The sequence below is a fragment of the Hippopotamus amphibius genome, chromosome 1 (genome assembly GCF_030028045.1).
Source record: "Hippopotamus amphibius kiboko isolate mHipAmp2 chromosome 1, mHipAmp2.hap2, whole genome shotgun sequence".
In the NCBI taxonomy this organism is placed as follows: Eukaryota; Metazoa; Chordata; class Mammalia; order Artiodactyla; family Hippopotamidae; genus Hippopotamus; species Hippopotamus amphibius.
Genome location: NC_080186.1, coordinates 11,820,283 through 11,835,653, shown reverse-complemented (window position 1 = coordinate 11,835,653; position 15,371 = coordinate 11,820,283). Strand labels below are relative to the sequence as shown.

The 15,371-nt window shown below is 41.7% G+C and overlaps 1 protein-coding gene across 6 annotated transcripts in view; it reads right to left on the bottom strand.

Moving 5' to 3' along the window:
* The window catches only part of DNAJC16 (DnaJ heat shock protein family (Hsp40) member C16), a 36,128-nt gene that overhangs the window by 4,480 nt on the left and 16,277 nt on the right, over positions 1–15,371 (bottom strand). For 5 of the 6 annotated variants that reach the window (XM_057697060.1, XM_057697050.1, XM_057697075.1 and 2 more), the window contains 8 exons: positions 13,499–13,603; positions 12,633–12,791; positions 4,519–4,649; positions 2,691–2,874; positions 1,545–1,727; positions 1,362–1,438; positions 284–364; positions 91–189 (listed from right to left, as the gene is read on the bottom strand). In XM_057697060.1, the coding sequence (XP_057553043.1) occupies positions 91–189; positions 284–364; positions 1,362–1,438; positions 1,545–1,727; positions 2,691–2,874; positions 4,519–4,649; positions 12,633–12,791; positions 13,499–13,603 (1,019 nt within the window). The remainder of the gene's footprint in view (positions 1–90; positions 190–283; positions 365–1,361; positions 1,439–1,544; positions 1,728–2,690; positions 2,875–4,518; positions 4,650–12,632; positions 12,792–13,498; positions 13,604–15,371) is intronic. The other variant, XM_057697067.1, reaches the window with a different exon arrangement.

Genomic DNA, 15,371 nt, shown 5'->3' with positions numbered 1-15,371 from the left:
TGCACTAGACACGTGGACACTGCTTTGTCAGACTCCACAGTCTGTAGGGCTGCTGCTGAGGGAGAGGGGCTGGCGTTTGGTCAGAGCAACCTGCTGGGCTCCTTGGTGAAGCTTGGCTCCGTCTTCCCGGTCTTCTCACGGGCTTCCTCTTTATCTGGAGGGCTTGACTCTCGCTCCTCATTTGAGTCACTAAAGTAAGAAAAAGATATTTTACAGAGAAACCACCAAGGAGGTTTGGGGCTCACCCTTCAGCCGCGGCACTGAGGGGCCACGAGGCTCTTACCTGAAAGCCTGAATGATGACGGTGCCGAAGAGGATGAAGAGGGCAGAGAAGACCAGGGACAGCAGGGGCATCATTTCCCGCCTAAAAGGAAGTTCACAGGCTCTGCTCAGCTCCACGTGGGCTGCTGCGACGCGTCAACTAACGGTTTTAGTTTTCTTCTCTCTGGCTCAAAAACCCCTAAACAACCCCAAACCAAAAAGCTTTCACATCAATAAAAACTTTCTAATTTCATACAAATAGAGGTTTTTTTAGGGTGGTGGAAGAGAAAGCAGAGATTCTTTTCCTCACTGTTCTGATTCACTGATCACTTATTCAAAAAGTTTGATTTTGTGTCTCAGGCTGCGCTGAATAAATTCTGCAGAAGGAAACAATAAGAGGGGCGACAAAGGATTTAAGTTGTGAGCATGGAGGAACCTCCTAATGTCAAGGGTAGTATTGGGGACTAAAAAGTCTCTGGAATTATTTCCTTTGATTATTTCTTTTTCGGCCAGAATAATTCAGATACAGCCCACAAGGGTGGAACAGGGAGGTGAAAGTTGACTTCTTGAGGTCTCTACTAGGTGTTCTGGAATTTCATTCATCCACAGACACCCATCAAGGGCCCGCTGTTTTTCAGGAGCTGGGCTGGGGGCCAGGAACTGCGCACGTGAGTGGGACGTGGTGTGTCCTCAGGAGCTCATGGTCTCCTGGGGTGGGAGTGGTAGAGCCCTCCCTTCTCTGATGAATTCGCTGATTCATTTGTGCATCTATTCACTGGACTCCGTGTGTGCCAGGCCCTGTGCTGGGCACCAGAGGTGCTCTGGTGAAGAAGATGGGCCCAGGCTCTGCTATCTGAAAGGGCAGCCAGGGGTGATCCTTTCTTTTCCAACCAGTGGGAAAGGGTCAACCAGCAAATACAAAAAAAGGGAAGTCACTGAAAGAAAGAAAAAGGGGAACAGTTGTTGAAAATATGTAAACACTCTTCCACATGCCTATATGGAGCCTACAATGAAATCAAAAGAGAGATGACTCTTTCAAAAGACAAACAGCAGTCCTGGGTAATAACAGAAACAGAAAGTTAATCTGGCGATACTCCTACCAGTTGTTGTGAAATACGCTGTCCCAGCAGTCTGAGATGTAGTCAGAAGCAGAGTAGAGCCACCGAAGGAGAAAAATCTGTTGAGGGAGAAAATGGACAACGGTCAGGACTGGACCCCCAAGCCCGGGAGGGAAAAGTTCCCTGCCCCCAACATGGCACCGTTGCTCTGGGCCACGTGCTTACAGGGGCAAGTTCATCAGTCAGGTCGGGGAGCACAGCTTCCGAGGACAGAAGAGCTGGGTCTTTCCGCAGCTGGTCAAGATAACCCAAAAGGATGAACTTATCGCTCTCACTCCCGGTCCAGGGGTCCTCCAGGGTTTTATACACCACCCTCCCTGCCGTGTTGCGCCTTTCTAAGATAGACACCTGGGAGACAAAGAGAGGAAAAGGCATTAGAATTCTCAAAAGAATAGGAAGTTACTGTTGTTTGGGTTTTTCTCGGGGAGGGTGGGGAAGAAAAGGGTCTAGTGAAGCTCAAACACAGATACAATATCTGTAAAAGGTTAACGTTTTTCTGACAAAAGAAATTAGTTTTATGGTGACTTTCCAAAGCTTTTGTTAAAAGTTAAAGCCCTTTCTTCTCAGTAGACTTTGTTCTGTAACTTCTGACAATGTTATAATGAAGGAAACCTTTGTTTTTTGGAGAGATTTTTCCATGATTACCAAAATGATGAAAAAGAGAAGAATTTCATGCTTCTGGAGACAGTGATGACAAAGGAGGGGAAAGGAAGGCGAGATCAATTAGGATGAAGTAAAAGAGGCAGAAGTACAGGAGGGAGACATATGGAAAGCATATTACTGGCAGCCTAAGGAAGATTCTACAAACTAGGTACTATAAAACTAAACCTGCCAAGGAGAAAGAATGGTGAAAAGGGCTGACGCGCTTTAATCTTTACCTAGAGGGAAAATGCTTTCTGTGAAGGTCCAAGGCTGAAAACCTAGGAGGTGAAATCAGCAGGTTAAAAGACTAGTTTAAGAGTGCTTTCAAAACAGGATTCAGACAGCACAGGGAAATATACTCAATATCCTGGGATAAACCATAATGGAAAAGAATATAAAAAAGAATGTATATATAACTGAATCAATTTGCTGTACAGCAGAAATGGACACAACACTGTAAATCAACTATCCTTCAAAAAAAAGAAGAAGTCAAATGGCTTCCACGCACTCGGGAAGAAACAAAACGAAAAACAAAACAAAATAGGCTTCAGAGCTTTTTGGATTTCATGGAGTCTATATTCAAAACTCCTAAGGAAGGAGGACATAGAATCAAGTGCCAGGAGGACACAGAATCATGAGCTCGAGACCAGGAGAGCATCTGCGACTCACCGCTGATTTTCCTCGAAACGCGTCCCTGTCTGGTAGTAAGGTGTTGGCAAACTCCTGCTGCCGACTGCTGTAGACGTGCACGAACCTCACTGTGTCCTGCGTGTTTGCCAGGGCAAAGGACAGGAAGGCCTCGAAGGGTTTACTCAACTTGGTAGCCTCACTGGTCAGTAAAACCACACAGTACCTGCATGTCAACAAAAAAGACTTTGTAACTAATCCCTGAGGCCATGGCTAGAACATGAATGCAAGTGAAGGTGAGGGAGAGGAGACGCTCATTTACAGAGTGAATGAGCACGTTTTAGGAAGGAAAGCTTCACGGGGGAGTGTCTAACGAGAGAAGATGTCCAAGGCATTAAGGGCCTGCTTCTTTCTAGACTGGTGATGCTCTCCCCAAACCAAACTGCATGACATTTAGAAATGCCTTTGAAGGCAATGGTCACTGAACCCTTGATGCAGAAGGGCCTTGCGGAAGGCACCTGTTCTCGCTCTCCCACCGCAGGCTCAGCTGGCTGAGCCTATGTGAGGCCAGGGCCACTGGGCCTCATTCTGCAGGCTTCCTTTGCAGGGGTGCCAATGGAAAGTTCATCTAATCACTCATGCATCCATTCTCCCAAATACTACCGAGCACTCACTAGATGCCAGGTAACACAGACAATGTTCTTGCCCTCGTAGAGCAGATATTCCAGTGGAGAAGGCAGACAACAAATAAATGTATAGATCGTGACAACTAATGACAAGTGTTATGAAAAAAAAAAAGCAGTGAAGGGGAGAGAGTCCAGAGGTGGTTGGGAGTCACGCTCCATCAGCCAGGCTGAGTGGAGACCTGAATGAGGTGCCGTAAGAGGGTGGGCAAGCACTCCGGGCAGAGAGCGCCGTGAGTGCAGAGACCCCGAGATGGAGAGGGACTCGATCCCGCTGTCAGTGTGAAGAGGATCCCTGGCTGACGTGAACTGACAGGGTGGGAGAGTGGAGTGGGGGCAGGGGAGATCAGGAGGCTAACACGGTGGCCTCAACGAGAGGTGACAGTGGCCTGGCTAGGGTGGCTGTGCTGACAAAGGTGCGGAGTGCGTGGATTGGGGATATTTCTTAAAGGCGGTATAAATAACAATCCTTAAAGTCCAGGATCATCTTCCTTATATTTAATTAAAGTCTTTCTTCTCTTAGTCTATAAAGGAATCTGAAAAGCCTGGAAACATAGGGAATTTTTCCTATTTTATGCAATATTTTTTTAGAATAATGGGATCAAAATGTTTTCCTTTCATAGCCAGACAGTTTTCACAGATGAAACAGCCCTAAACTTAAAGGCACTGATCCACTAATCTGAAAGACGTGTAATAAATATTTTCCTGTGTTTTCAGACTTTTTAACACTCTGTACGAGTAAGTATGCCTCAGCCTTGCCATTCCCAGCTACGTTATCATCTCCTCAGTTTAGGCCCTACTGCTTAGTCATTAACCTGGCTTCTCTCCAAACCCTAAGACCTCCCCGAGGCTCGCCCTCTGTGGAATACTCTGGCAGGAACGCTAAGGCTCCTGCTCCATGCTGCTTTGCAGGGACCCAGGCTCTCCTTGACACCTGGCAAAACTGCTCACCCTTCAGGGCTCAGCTAAAGTGTTACCTCGCAGTGGATCTTCTCTGGCACATCTAATAACGTGGTCCTAAGGTGCCCTGGACTGTGATACCCCTCTACTATCATAGTTGTTCATCAACATTTGTTACATGAAGAATAAATTCTGACTGCCCCAGGGCGGACATTTAATTGCCTTAGGAAAACGCGACATGCCCCTCTGCTGCATTGACAAGCAGGGACAAAGCCTTCAGTCCTTACTTCCTCTGTCGGTGAGACCGTTTCACGGGGCAGAGTTCATGGAACAACTTCTGGCTGGTGAGCCTGGCTGCCAACAGATACTTGTTTTGGGTGATAAAGTCATCAATGACCTGTTTCTTCATACCTCGGGCCTGGAGAAAAACCAAGACAGTGGATTCTTATTCAGTTTTCTCACTGAAAATGGGCTTTACTTACAGCTTAATAAAAATGTGGCTGAGGGACTTCTCTGGCAGTCCAGTGGTTAAGACTCTGTGCTCACAGTGCGGGGGCATGGGTTCAATCCCTGGTCGCGGAACTAAGGCCCTGCATGCCTCGCTATGCGTAGCCAAAATGCAAAAACAAAACAAAACAAAAACAAACAAAAACCCTACAAAACTCCAAAGTAACAATGTCACTGAGTGTAAAAGGCGGGCCACTGTATGATGACCACTTTGCTATCACTAACTTTCATCTGTATCAAAGGACTGAAATTATATATACAGCAAGTTCTCTGACCACAATTAATCAAGAAATCAATATAAGATATAAACCAGAAAATCCCCTTACATTTAGAAATTAAGAAACTCTGAATAACTTATTGATTTAAGACGAAAGTATATCAGATACAAGAAAATATTTTGAATTTGAAGTGATTAATGAAAATACTATTTATCAAAACTTTGGGACTCAGATAAAGTATCAATAGCACTTGGAGAGTAACGTTAAAATGAATATAACAGAAAAGAAGTTAATGAACTAGACATCCACATCAAGAAGTTACAGCAAAAATTCAAAAGTAGAAAGAAGGAAATATTAAAGATGAGAATAGAAATCAATAAAACAAAATGAATATATAAAGAAGAAGAACTAACAAAACCAAAATTGGTTCTTTGGAAGAGCTAATAAAATTGACAAACTTCTGGTAAAAACCAATCATGAAAATGAGAGAGAAGGCACAAATAGCCATTACCAAGGCTGATGAGGAAGGGGACTTCCCTGTTGGTCCAGTGGTAAAGAATCCACCTTCCAACGCAGGGGATGCAGGTTTGATCCCTGGTCAGGGAACTAGGATCCCACACGCCATGGAGAAACTAAGCCCACGCCGGAACTACTGAGCCCACACACTCTGGAGTCTGCGCACCACAACTAGAGAGAAGCCTGCATGCAGCAACAAAGAGCCCACGTCACAATGAAAGATCCCACGTGCCACAACTAAGATCCAATGCAGCCAAAAAAAAAAAAAACGGATGATGAGGAAGAATCACTACCTATGCTCTACAAACTGAAAAAAAAATATATATATATACACATACACACACACACACATATTTAAATTTGAAAATTTAGATGAAACAAAAATTTCTAGAAAAATTAAACAATATCTGAAAAAAAGAGAAAACTTAAATAGTTCTATAACCATTAAAGAAGATAAGTCAGTAGTCAAAAGTCTTTCCTTAAACACAGACTCAGGCTGAGATGGTTTATAGGTGGTTTTGATCAAACTTTCAAGGAAAGACAATCTAATCTTATGTAAAGTCTTCCCAAGAAGAGAAAAATGGAGAACACACCCCATCTCATGTCATGATGCAGATCCTCATGTGGGCATCTTGAGAAAGAGAAGTTAGAAGTCAATCTCATTTCTGAACATAAATGCGGAAGTCCTAAACAAAATGTTAGCAAAATGAATCCAGCAATATATTGAAAGCATAATAGAAATCACATGAATGCATTAGGTTTAACACTAGAAAGTGATTAATTAATATGATTTAGCACCTTACAGAAGATGAAAGAAGAAAAATCTGGATAATCGTAATGGATGTGTAAAAAATATTTGATAAAAATCAATACCATCCATGTCAGAAAACTTAAATTGGTCTAGTGTTGGCAAGGATATGCAGTGTGGAACACTGACACGACTGGTGGGAATGTACTTTGGAAAAAGACTTGCATATCCCAGGCCCCATCAATTTTGTAGCTAGATATACTCTAGGGTAACAGTTTTCAAATTATTTGCTCTCAGAATACTTTCAAATTTTTAGGAATTACTGAGGACCCCAAAGTGCTTTTTTTAATGTGGTTCTCATCTATTGATATTTCTTTAGATATATTATACATTAAAATAGAGAAATTAAAAGTATATTTAATAATTTAAAAGCAATAAACCCATGTACATTAATGTAAACATTTTTAAATTAAAAAAAACCCAACAATTTCCAAAACCAAAAAATGTTTAGTGAGAAGATTAGCACTGCTTTACATTTTTACAAATCTCTTTAATGTCTGGCTTCATAGAAGAGATAGGCAGATTCTCATACTTGCTTCTATATGCAATAGGGAGTCAAATATTGTTTTGCTTGAAAATCCAGCCTCACACAGATAAATAGTTAGAAAAGGGAGGTTTATTTTAACAGCTTTTCAGATAACTACGGATATGCTTCTTTGCCACTACACCGAAACTTGACAAATGGTAGTTTCTTAAAGGTTAGTTGCTACATGGATTCAACGAACTTTTTTTTTTTTTTGGCTGCACTGCATGTGGGATCTTAGCTCCCTGACCAGAGATGGAACCCTTGTCCTCCTTGTTCCCTGCAGTGTAAATGCAGAGTCCTAACCACTGGACCGCCAGGGAATTCCCATCAATGAGCTTTTAATACCTTGTTAAATTAAAATTCACTGATCACCCTGCACTTAGAATGGATCTTTTACTCATGCGTGATTTTTAATATCATGCATTGGTCATTGGAAAAAATACTGGCCCACTGATCTTCCAGACACTGACAAATTTTCTTATTCATATAAAAAATGCATCACATCGATGAACCTATCTCATCAGGAAGTCTGAGAAGCTACTAAGGTCCTGATTGTTGATACAAATTTTTCAAAATTATAATTTCCATGGAAGCCTGAATTTTATCACTGGCAACAGATACTGTGAGTTGGGATTTCCCTGGTGGTGCAGGGGTTAAGAATCCGCCTGCTGACATGGTTCGATCCCTGGTCCAGGAAGATCCCACATGCCGCAGAGCAACTAAGCCTGTGTGCCACAACTACTGAGCCTGTGCTCTAAAGCCCTTGAGCCACAACTATTGAACCCATGTGCTGCAACTACTGAAGTCCGAGTGTCTAGAGCCGTGCTCTGCAACAAAAGAAGCCACACAATAAGAAGCCTGTGCACTGCAACGAAGAGTAGCCCCTGCTTGCTGCAACTAGAGAAACCCTGAGTGCAGCAAAGACCCAACGCAGCCAATAAATACATACATAAATTAAAAAAGAAACCCCAAAACAACAGATACTGTGATTTTGTTTCCCTTAAAGTGCCAGGCTCATTTCATTCATTTTAAAGAAAATGTCTGCCAAATACTTAACTCTGAGTAACCATAGTTGTCTGTCAATTATCCTTTCAAGTAAAAAATGATGTTCCATCCAAAAAGGGGGGGGGGGCTAGTTCAAAACTCCTGAGTTAGGCAACCACACAAATGTTTGTCCTCAGGACACCCTCTGCACCTTGGCCTGCAGCAGAAGCGCTTCTGAATGCTGCCCATTTTGTCACAGAGAACATTAAAGATACAAAAAAGATGTGGACTTTTTAACCTATTGTCAATTTACCTATTAATAAAATTCATACTTCTTCAGTGAACTGAGTGTTGAGATGTCTGTTTTTGGTGATTAGTAGTAATCTCTCTTTTTTTTATTCATTTATTGGCTGCACTGAGTCTTCGTTGCTGTGTGTGGACTTTCTCTAGTTGCGGACAGTGAGGGCTACTCTTCATTGTGGTGCTTGGGTTTCTCAGTGCGGTGGCTTCTCTTGTTGCGAAACATGGGCTCTAGGTGCATGGTCTTCAGTAGCTGTGGCACATGGGCTCAACAGTTGTGGCTCGTGGGCTGTAGAGCGCAGGCTCAGCAGTTGTGGTGCACGGGCTTAGCTGCTCCGTAGCATGTGGGATCTTCCTGGACCAAGGCTCGAACCCACGTCCCCTGCATTGGCAGGTGGATTCCTAACCACCGCACCACCAGGGAAGCCCTCTATATGTTGTTCTGGCAGTGTTTAGAAGTGAAGAACACTCAGCCACTGGCAGCCTGGTGCCCGGAGCTTGGTGTGTGCACATGGTGGTTATGCACTGGAAAGTTTACCCAGCACTGCTTTTGCATCATCAGTGCAAGTGTCAACACAGAGAAAAGACAAATTATATCTTAGTGTTCCTGTGAAGACAGCTTTAATCTCACAGACTCCCTTAAAGGGCCTTTCGGACCCCCCTACCCCCAGGGGTCTGTGAACCACATTCTGAAAACTGCTGTCCTATAGAAACTTGTGATCGGGTTTACAACACTGGGATACATGTGATGTCCATGGCATCACTGGTCCTAAAGCCCCGAAATGTCCATCAACAGGAGAATGAATAAACCCATTATCATGTGGCCATAACCACTGTACAGCAAATGAAAACAAATTAACTAGAGCTAGGAGAAACCACTGGTGATACTAGTGTTACACTAGCCCCTTGCTGTTGCAAGGACTTGGTTTACATTAAGAGCGCATTTTTATATTCATTAAGAGCAAATTGGTAAAGCGTCCATTGTACCTGTAATTTTGTTAATGTATTTGATTTACAATTTTCCCCAGGGAATAAGTAAATAACAATTCCTAAGAGTACAAGCTATTACTAAAAAGCAATTAAGGAAATCTTACAGATTAATCCTGGGTTGAGATGACCTCTTTCCTCTCTTCCACACCTGGCATCTGTTTGCTTCCTGACTCTCTCTCAGCTCCTCTTAGTCACTATCAGGCACCCGATAACCTTGCTCCTTGTCTGCTGGTGGTCGTCCAGAGTTTTGTCCTCAGCTCCCTCTCTCCTTACTCTGCATACGATGCCTGGGAGAGCTCCCTCTGCCTTTCCTCGCATCTAGATCCCCGCCTGATGGACATCTCCCCTTAGATCTCCTAAAGGCAGTTCTAATTCTTATGCCCACATCTGAACTCATTACCTTCTTCTTAAACCTGCTCTCCTCAACTAGAGAGCTGCAAACTACAGAGCCCACGCACTCTGCAGCATGGGCGCCCCAACTAGAGAAGAGAAAACCCACACGCCACAACTAGAGAGAAGCCTGCGCGCTGCAACTAAGACCCGACGCAGGCAAAAAAAAAAAAAGGAAAAAAAAAGAAAAAAAAAGAATTTTCTAAAAACCCTCATCAAAACCTGCTCTCCTCTTACTATCCACTCTCCCCGTCTGGTTCTGCCACAAACGGTGTCCTTACCTTAGTCCGATGGTCTTATTAACCCTTCTGCGCTCACATGGCACCCAGAGTGTAACCTACATCTAAGTGAGGCACCTACTACAGTGGATGGAAATTGCTTTTAGGTCTTTCTCCTCCAATGACTGTAAGTCCCAAAGGAGGACAAAGACTCGAGGACAAAGACCAACTCTGGATGTCAGAGACGTTCTGTATTTAGTGCTCAGCTGGCAGGCAATGAATGTACTGAATGAATGAGACAAAGGATTTTATAGAATTTCTCTTTCTTCTTATTCCAGTCTTCTATAAGAGAAAGTATCAAAAGGTTCTTGTTGATTTTTAAAAAATAACATTAAAAATATTAAAAAATACATGTTTGTTATAGGGATTTTTGAAAGCCTAAATACTGAAATTCATAATTTTGCCATCAAAAGATAACCACTAATGTTCTGGTGTATTTATTTCTAGTTTTTTCCTATGTGTACACATGCACACACAACACACACACACGCATGCACTCACTCTACAGAACTGAGATCAGCGTATAAACTGCATGTACAATTTTGCATCCTGCCTGCTCTTTAATATTGTGTTATGAAAATTATCCTCATCATTCAGTATTCTCGAATTGCCAGCTGAAATGGCTATATAACAGTCCCTGTTTGGGATGTACCAATAATTATCCTGCCGTTGGATGTTTACATGTCCCTCTCATTTTTGGTATTAGGAATGATATTTAACATCTCTGTGCGTGATTCTTTGCCTGAGTTCCTGTTCCTTTAGGATAGAGTCCTAAAAGGGAATCTCCTCTCCCTCAGGTTTTTACTCAAGTGTCACCTGAAGGAGGCCCTTCTAGGCTGCTCCACTTTAAAAATGTGAGCCCTCTGCCCTATTCCCTATGCCTGCCTTGCCTGTTTTATTTTTCTCCCTGGCACGTATCACTGTATAACACACACGATGGAGTATGTTACGCTGACTGCCTGTCGTCCCGACTAGAACACAGCACAGGGAATTCTGTTGGCTTGTTGAGGGCTGCACCCTGAGCACACAGAGCAGTGTCTGGCACACAGTGGGTACTCAGGAGTGCTCTTTTGCCAGGCAGTTGATATTTTACCACCCAGTTGCTTTTCTCACCTTCTGAGGCTTCTTCCAGCAAGGCAAGAGAGAGAAGTGCCTGCTTCTCTGTATTCTCAACTCTGAGAGTACAGAGTACAAAAATACTTCAAGAGTATTTTTGAAGTAAATCAATTTGATGAGATGTTAATTTCGCTTTTCTTTGATTATTAGTGAGATTTCTTTTTAAAAAAGTGTTTATTAATCTCTTGAATCTCTTCTCAAGATTCTGTTCATCTGCTTAGCCCATTTTTGGGGGGATGTTTTATTAAAATTTTTTTAAAAATTGAGATAAAATTCACATAACATGAAATGAACCATTTTAGTGTACAACTCAATGGCCTTTAGTACACTCACAGTGTTGTGTGACCCTCACCTCTATCTAGTTCCAAAACATTTCCATTACCCCAAAGGAAAACTCTGTACGCATTAAGTGGTTATTCTCAAGAAGTACCGGGTAGATCTCCTTGATTAGAAGAACTCATTAGAAATTAAAGATAATGATCCCTTTTATTTTGGTTGTAAAAACTTCCCTTACTGTTTAATCAAAAAAATTTAAGAAAAAAAAAATTTAAGTACTTCCTAATGCTTTTAGCCCTTCCCTATCTTAAGATCAGGTAAATATTCACTGTATGTTCTTTGAGTTAATTTATGGGTTTTTTTTTCTTTTTTTCCAGTGATTTTTAATAATGTTTATTTTTATTTTAAGAGCAAGGTCGAATAACTTTTATTCACCTACAAGATCTCAATACAATGAAAGGCCAGTTAAAAGCTTTCATCGTGATTCAATACCCATGCAGCTTTTTTTTTTCTCTTAAAGATAGCATTTTATTTTATTTATTTATTTATTTATTCTGGCTGCGGTGGGTCTTTGTTGCTGTGCAAGGGCTTTCTCTAGTTGTGGCGAGCAGGGGCTACTCTTTGATGCGGTGTGTGGGCTTCTCAGTGCAGTGGCTTCTCCTGTTGTAGAGCACGGGCTCTAGGTGCGAGGGCTTCAGTAGCTGCAACATGCGGGCTCAGCAGTTGTGGCTCACGGGCTCTAGAGTGCAGGCTCAGTAGTTGTGGGGCTTGGGCTTAGTTGCTCTGCGGCACGTGGGATCTTCCCTGACCAGGGATCGGACCCGTGTCCCCTGCATTAGCAGGTGGATTCTTAACCACTGTGCCACTGCAGAAGTCCCACCCATGCAGTTTTGAATATTAAATTATGAAACTAAAAACTTCCAAGGGATTAATGGGATGAAATGAAAGAGTATGGGTTTTCTTATTCCTTTTAATTACTGTTTCATATTGAACTCTTAAATTTATTTTTGTAACTTTTTAAGAATAAGATTATTGATTTTTTTAAACAGGGGCTCTTTAGAGGTCAAAGCTGACTATGACTTCATTTTTGTGGTTACAGAGAACATAAAATTTACCATTTTAACCATTTTTAAGTGTATGATTCTGTGGCATTAATCATTCACACTGTTCTGCAACCATCGTCGCCATCCATCTCCAGAGCCTTTTCATCTTCCCAAACTGAAGCCATCCCCGTGAAACACTAACTCCCTATTTCTTCTTCCCCCAATCTCTGGCCACCACCATCCTACTTTCTATCAAAAGATTATTTTTTAAGCAAAGCAGTACCAAATCATATTTAAAACAAATTCATTTTTGAATTCTGTGCCTCTGAAGGAAGAGATTAAAACTAGTTTCTTTTCCCAGCCTGCTTTGCTCGATTTTGCTGTTTACTTATGTGCCACCCTGAGATAAAATGGGAGGGCCCTCTTGAAACAAGGTGATGCTCACGTACCTGGATGACATCTGCAGGCTTGTGTATGTGTTCTTTAAAGATCAGGATGGTGGGGGCATAGACATTGACGTTGTATTGCCTCGTCACCTCTTCCGCCCCTCTTAGACCGACATACACATAACCAAATGACAAATAATCTTTGTATGCGAAAGCAGCCAACTGTGAGGGCGCAACAGAGAGGGAGAAATGAAACTGACAGCACAGCATCTAAACTAACTGTGGCTTGTTCTCATCAGTGGGGGGAGATGAACGCTAGCTTATACAGCCCCACTCAGGCTGCTACACCCTCGTACCCTTGTAGGAATTCTATGGTGCTCCATGTACAAAAACCGTACCAACAAAGCTAAACAACAACTAATTCTTTTTTTTTCAGGTAGAGATATTCATCTTACTGAGATCTGTACTGGGTGGGAGGTTTGAGGAATTAACTGTACCCAAATTATGTAAGATGGCAGTGACCATGCCAACAGTTAAACACGTTCCTCTCCCATCACAGGTTGCGGTGATAACCAGAGGTGTGCTAGATAGAAGTATAGTATAGAGTATCATTCAGAGGGCAGGTTTGGAATCAGGCTTCAAGGGAATCAATACTCAATACGCTGTAGGGAGACCTTGGGCAGCTTATATAACCACTCTAAGCTTCAGTAGAAGTAGGGGTAATAATCTGTATCATTGGGTTCTTCTGAAGATTAAATGCTACTGTGTGTGTGGAAAGCACTAGCACAGTAACAGCATCAGTGGGTCCTCAATGCACGGTGGTTAAGGCAAATTTCTGGTCTTCAAGCATGTCTCATGGGATGAGCTACTACTCACAAAAAGGAATATCACCAAAATAAGATAAAACATTACCCCAGCACCTCAAGTACCTTGTAGAGCAGTGGTATAACGGGCATTTGGTCAAACAGAAGGACATGTGGTTTATTCTCTTGCTGCCAGCCAGAGAGGAATCTGACATAATTTTTATTTGTGACCTTAAATTGAAAAGAGGATGTTAGCTTCAACATTTAATTCTTAACAACTGCATTATAATCCACTCAGGAGATTAACAAAATCAAATACGTGTAAAAGATTGTTTTGTAAAAAATAAAAAATACAGACAACTAATTTCTTCGTCTTCATGTGACTAAAATTAATTAAAAGAACAGAGATACTGATTTCTTATTTTCATGTGATCCAACTCTTACAGACTGAAATCATAATCTTTTCTGAAACAATTACTGACCATATTATAAAAAAACAACAACTGAGCTTTCAAAGTTGGTTCTTGCTCAATTATAGACTGCACTTTTTAACGTATTAGAAGATAGTGCAACAATTGCTCTTTTAAAATGGCTTAAATAAAAATAAGTGGGCCCACCCCACCTATACATCACATAATTTCATTTGTTGCCATCTGAATTGCTTACTTCTGTGTTTCCCTGTTTATGCCTTAAAATAATCCTGAGAAAACAAATTAAAAACATGAATAAATTAAATTTCTATCCAGAAAGTTTTCACAGTAGTTCAAAAAAGTTTATCTTTCTACTTTGCTTCCAGAATGATCTACGTAAAACCTCAATCTCATCATTTCACCCCACTGCTCAGCCCCTTTTAACGGCTCCATCACGTGCAGGCCAAGTCCAAGTTCCTTAAAGGAGACCCTCACAGCGAGATTCCCATTAGCCCCTTTAATCTTGTCTCCTCCCACTCACTATCGACTACTTCGTACAAAGCAGGCTACCTCCGCCTGCCTGGAACCCATCTCCTGCTTCTCTCTCCTCACCTGGCAAACTCAGTACAGGGGTCATTTCTGCCAGGAAGCCTTTCTCAAATCTCCAGGACGGGGCACTCTACATATTGGATGGAATCAATCACCCACTGGACTGGGAGCTCCTTGAAAAGAAGGGTCCTCAGCACTTATCATCGTGCCTGACATACAACAGGCATTTTAAAAAAGTTTGAGGACCTGTCAGGACTACCTACCATCATTTTAGGAGGCTACAATGCTTTCTGACAATTTCCTTTCATGCTAACTCCAACAAATATTTCTTCTGTAGGTAATGATCTTCGTGGGACAGACTACGTAGAAATAGAATGGAAATATCTGTGTGTTCGCTCTCCCTGGTATTATGAAAGGAATGAATCATTTTCATTTAAAGCTAAATAAGAATCTTGTTCTAGTTCCTTTGATCTTTAACCTAAGGTACTGGGGGAAAATGCTTCTTAAATATAAAAATCATCGTTTATAGTTTGTGTGAATTCTTTGTGCCTGGTTTCTCTAGCTCAATCTTTTGTTTTGAAATTTACTCACACTGCTGCATCACTATATGTTTTGAGAGTTCCAAAAATAATATCAGATTTCATGGAATCTGGTGTTTTCAACAGATATGCTCATAAAATATATAACCAAATGTAGCTTAATTTGAATACTCTCATAAGAAAAGTATCTTAAAATGAACAAATGCATGAGTTGGAAAGACATCCTTCGTGCTGTGTCGTGATCTGATTTTTTGTTGAGAAAATAAGACGCACTCTCATTTCAGGCTTGGATTCCTACGACAGTGACAATCTTCCCAGTGGTTATAAAAGGGATGATTCTTTCAGTCTCTCTACTTCATCTGTTTCAATTTTCAGTCTCTGGCAGACTTTATTTAAATTGATTTAGTGTGAGTGATTAATTAATTAATATGTGTCTTGCCCAGCTCAAAATGAAACTCAGGTCTGAGGATGATCACAGGTAGAGTTCAGGGCAGCCAGCAG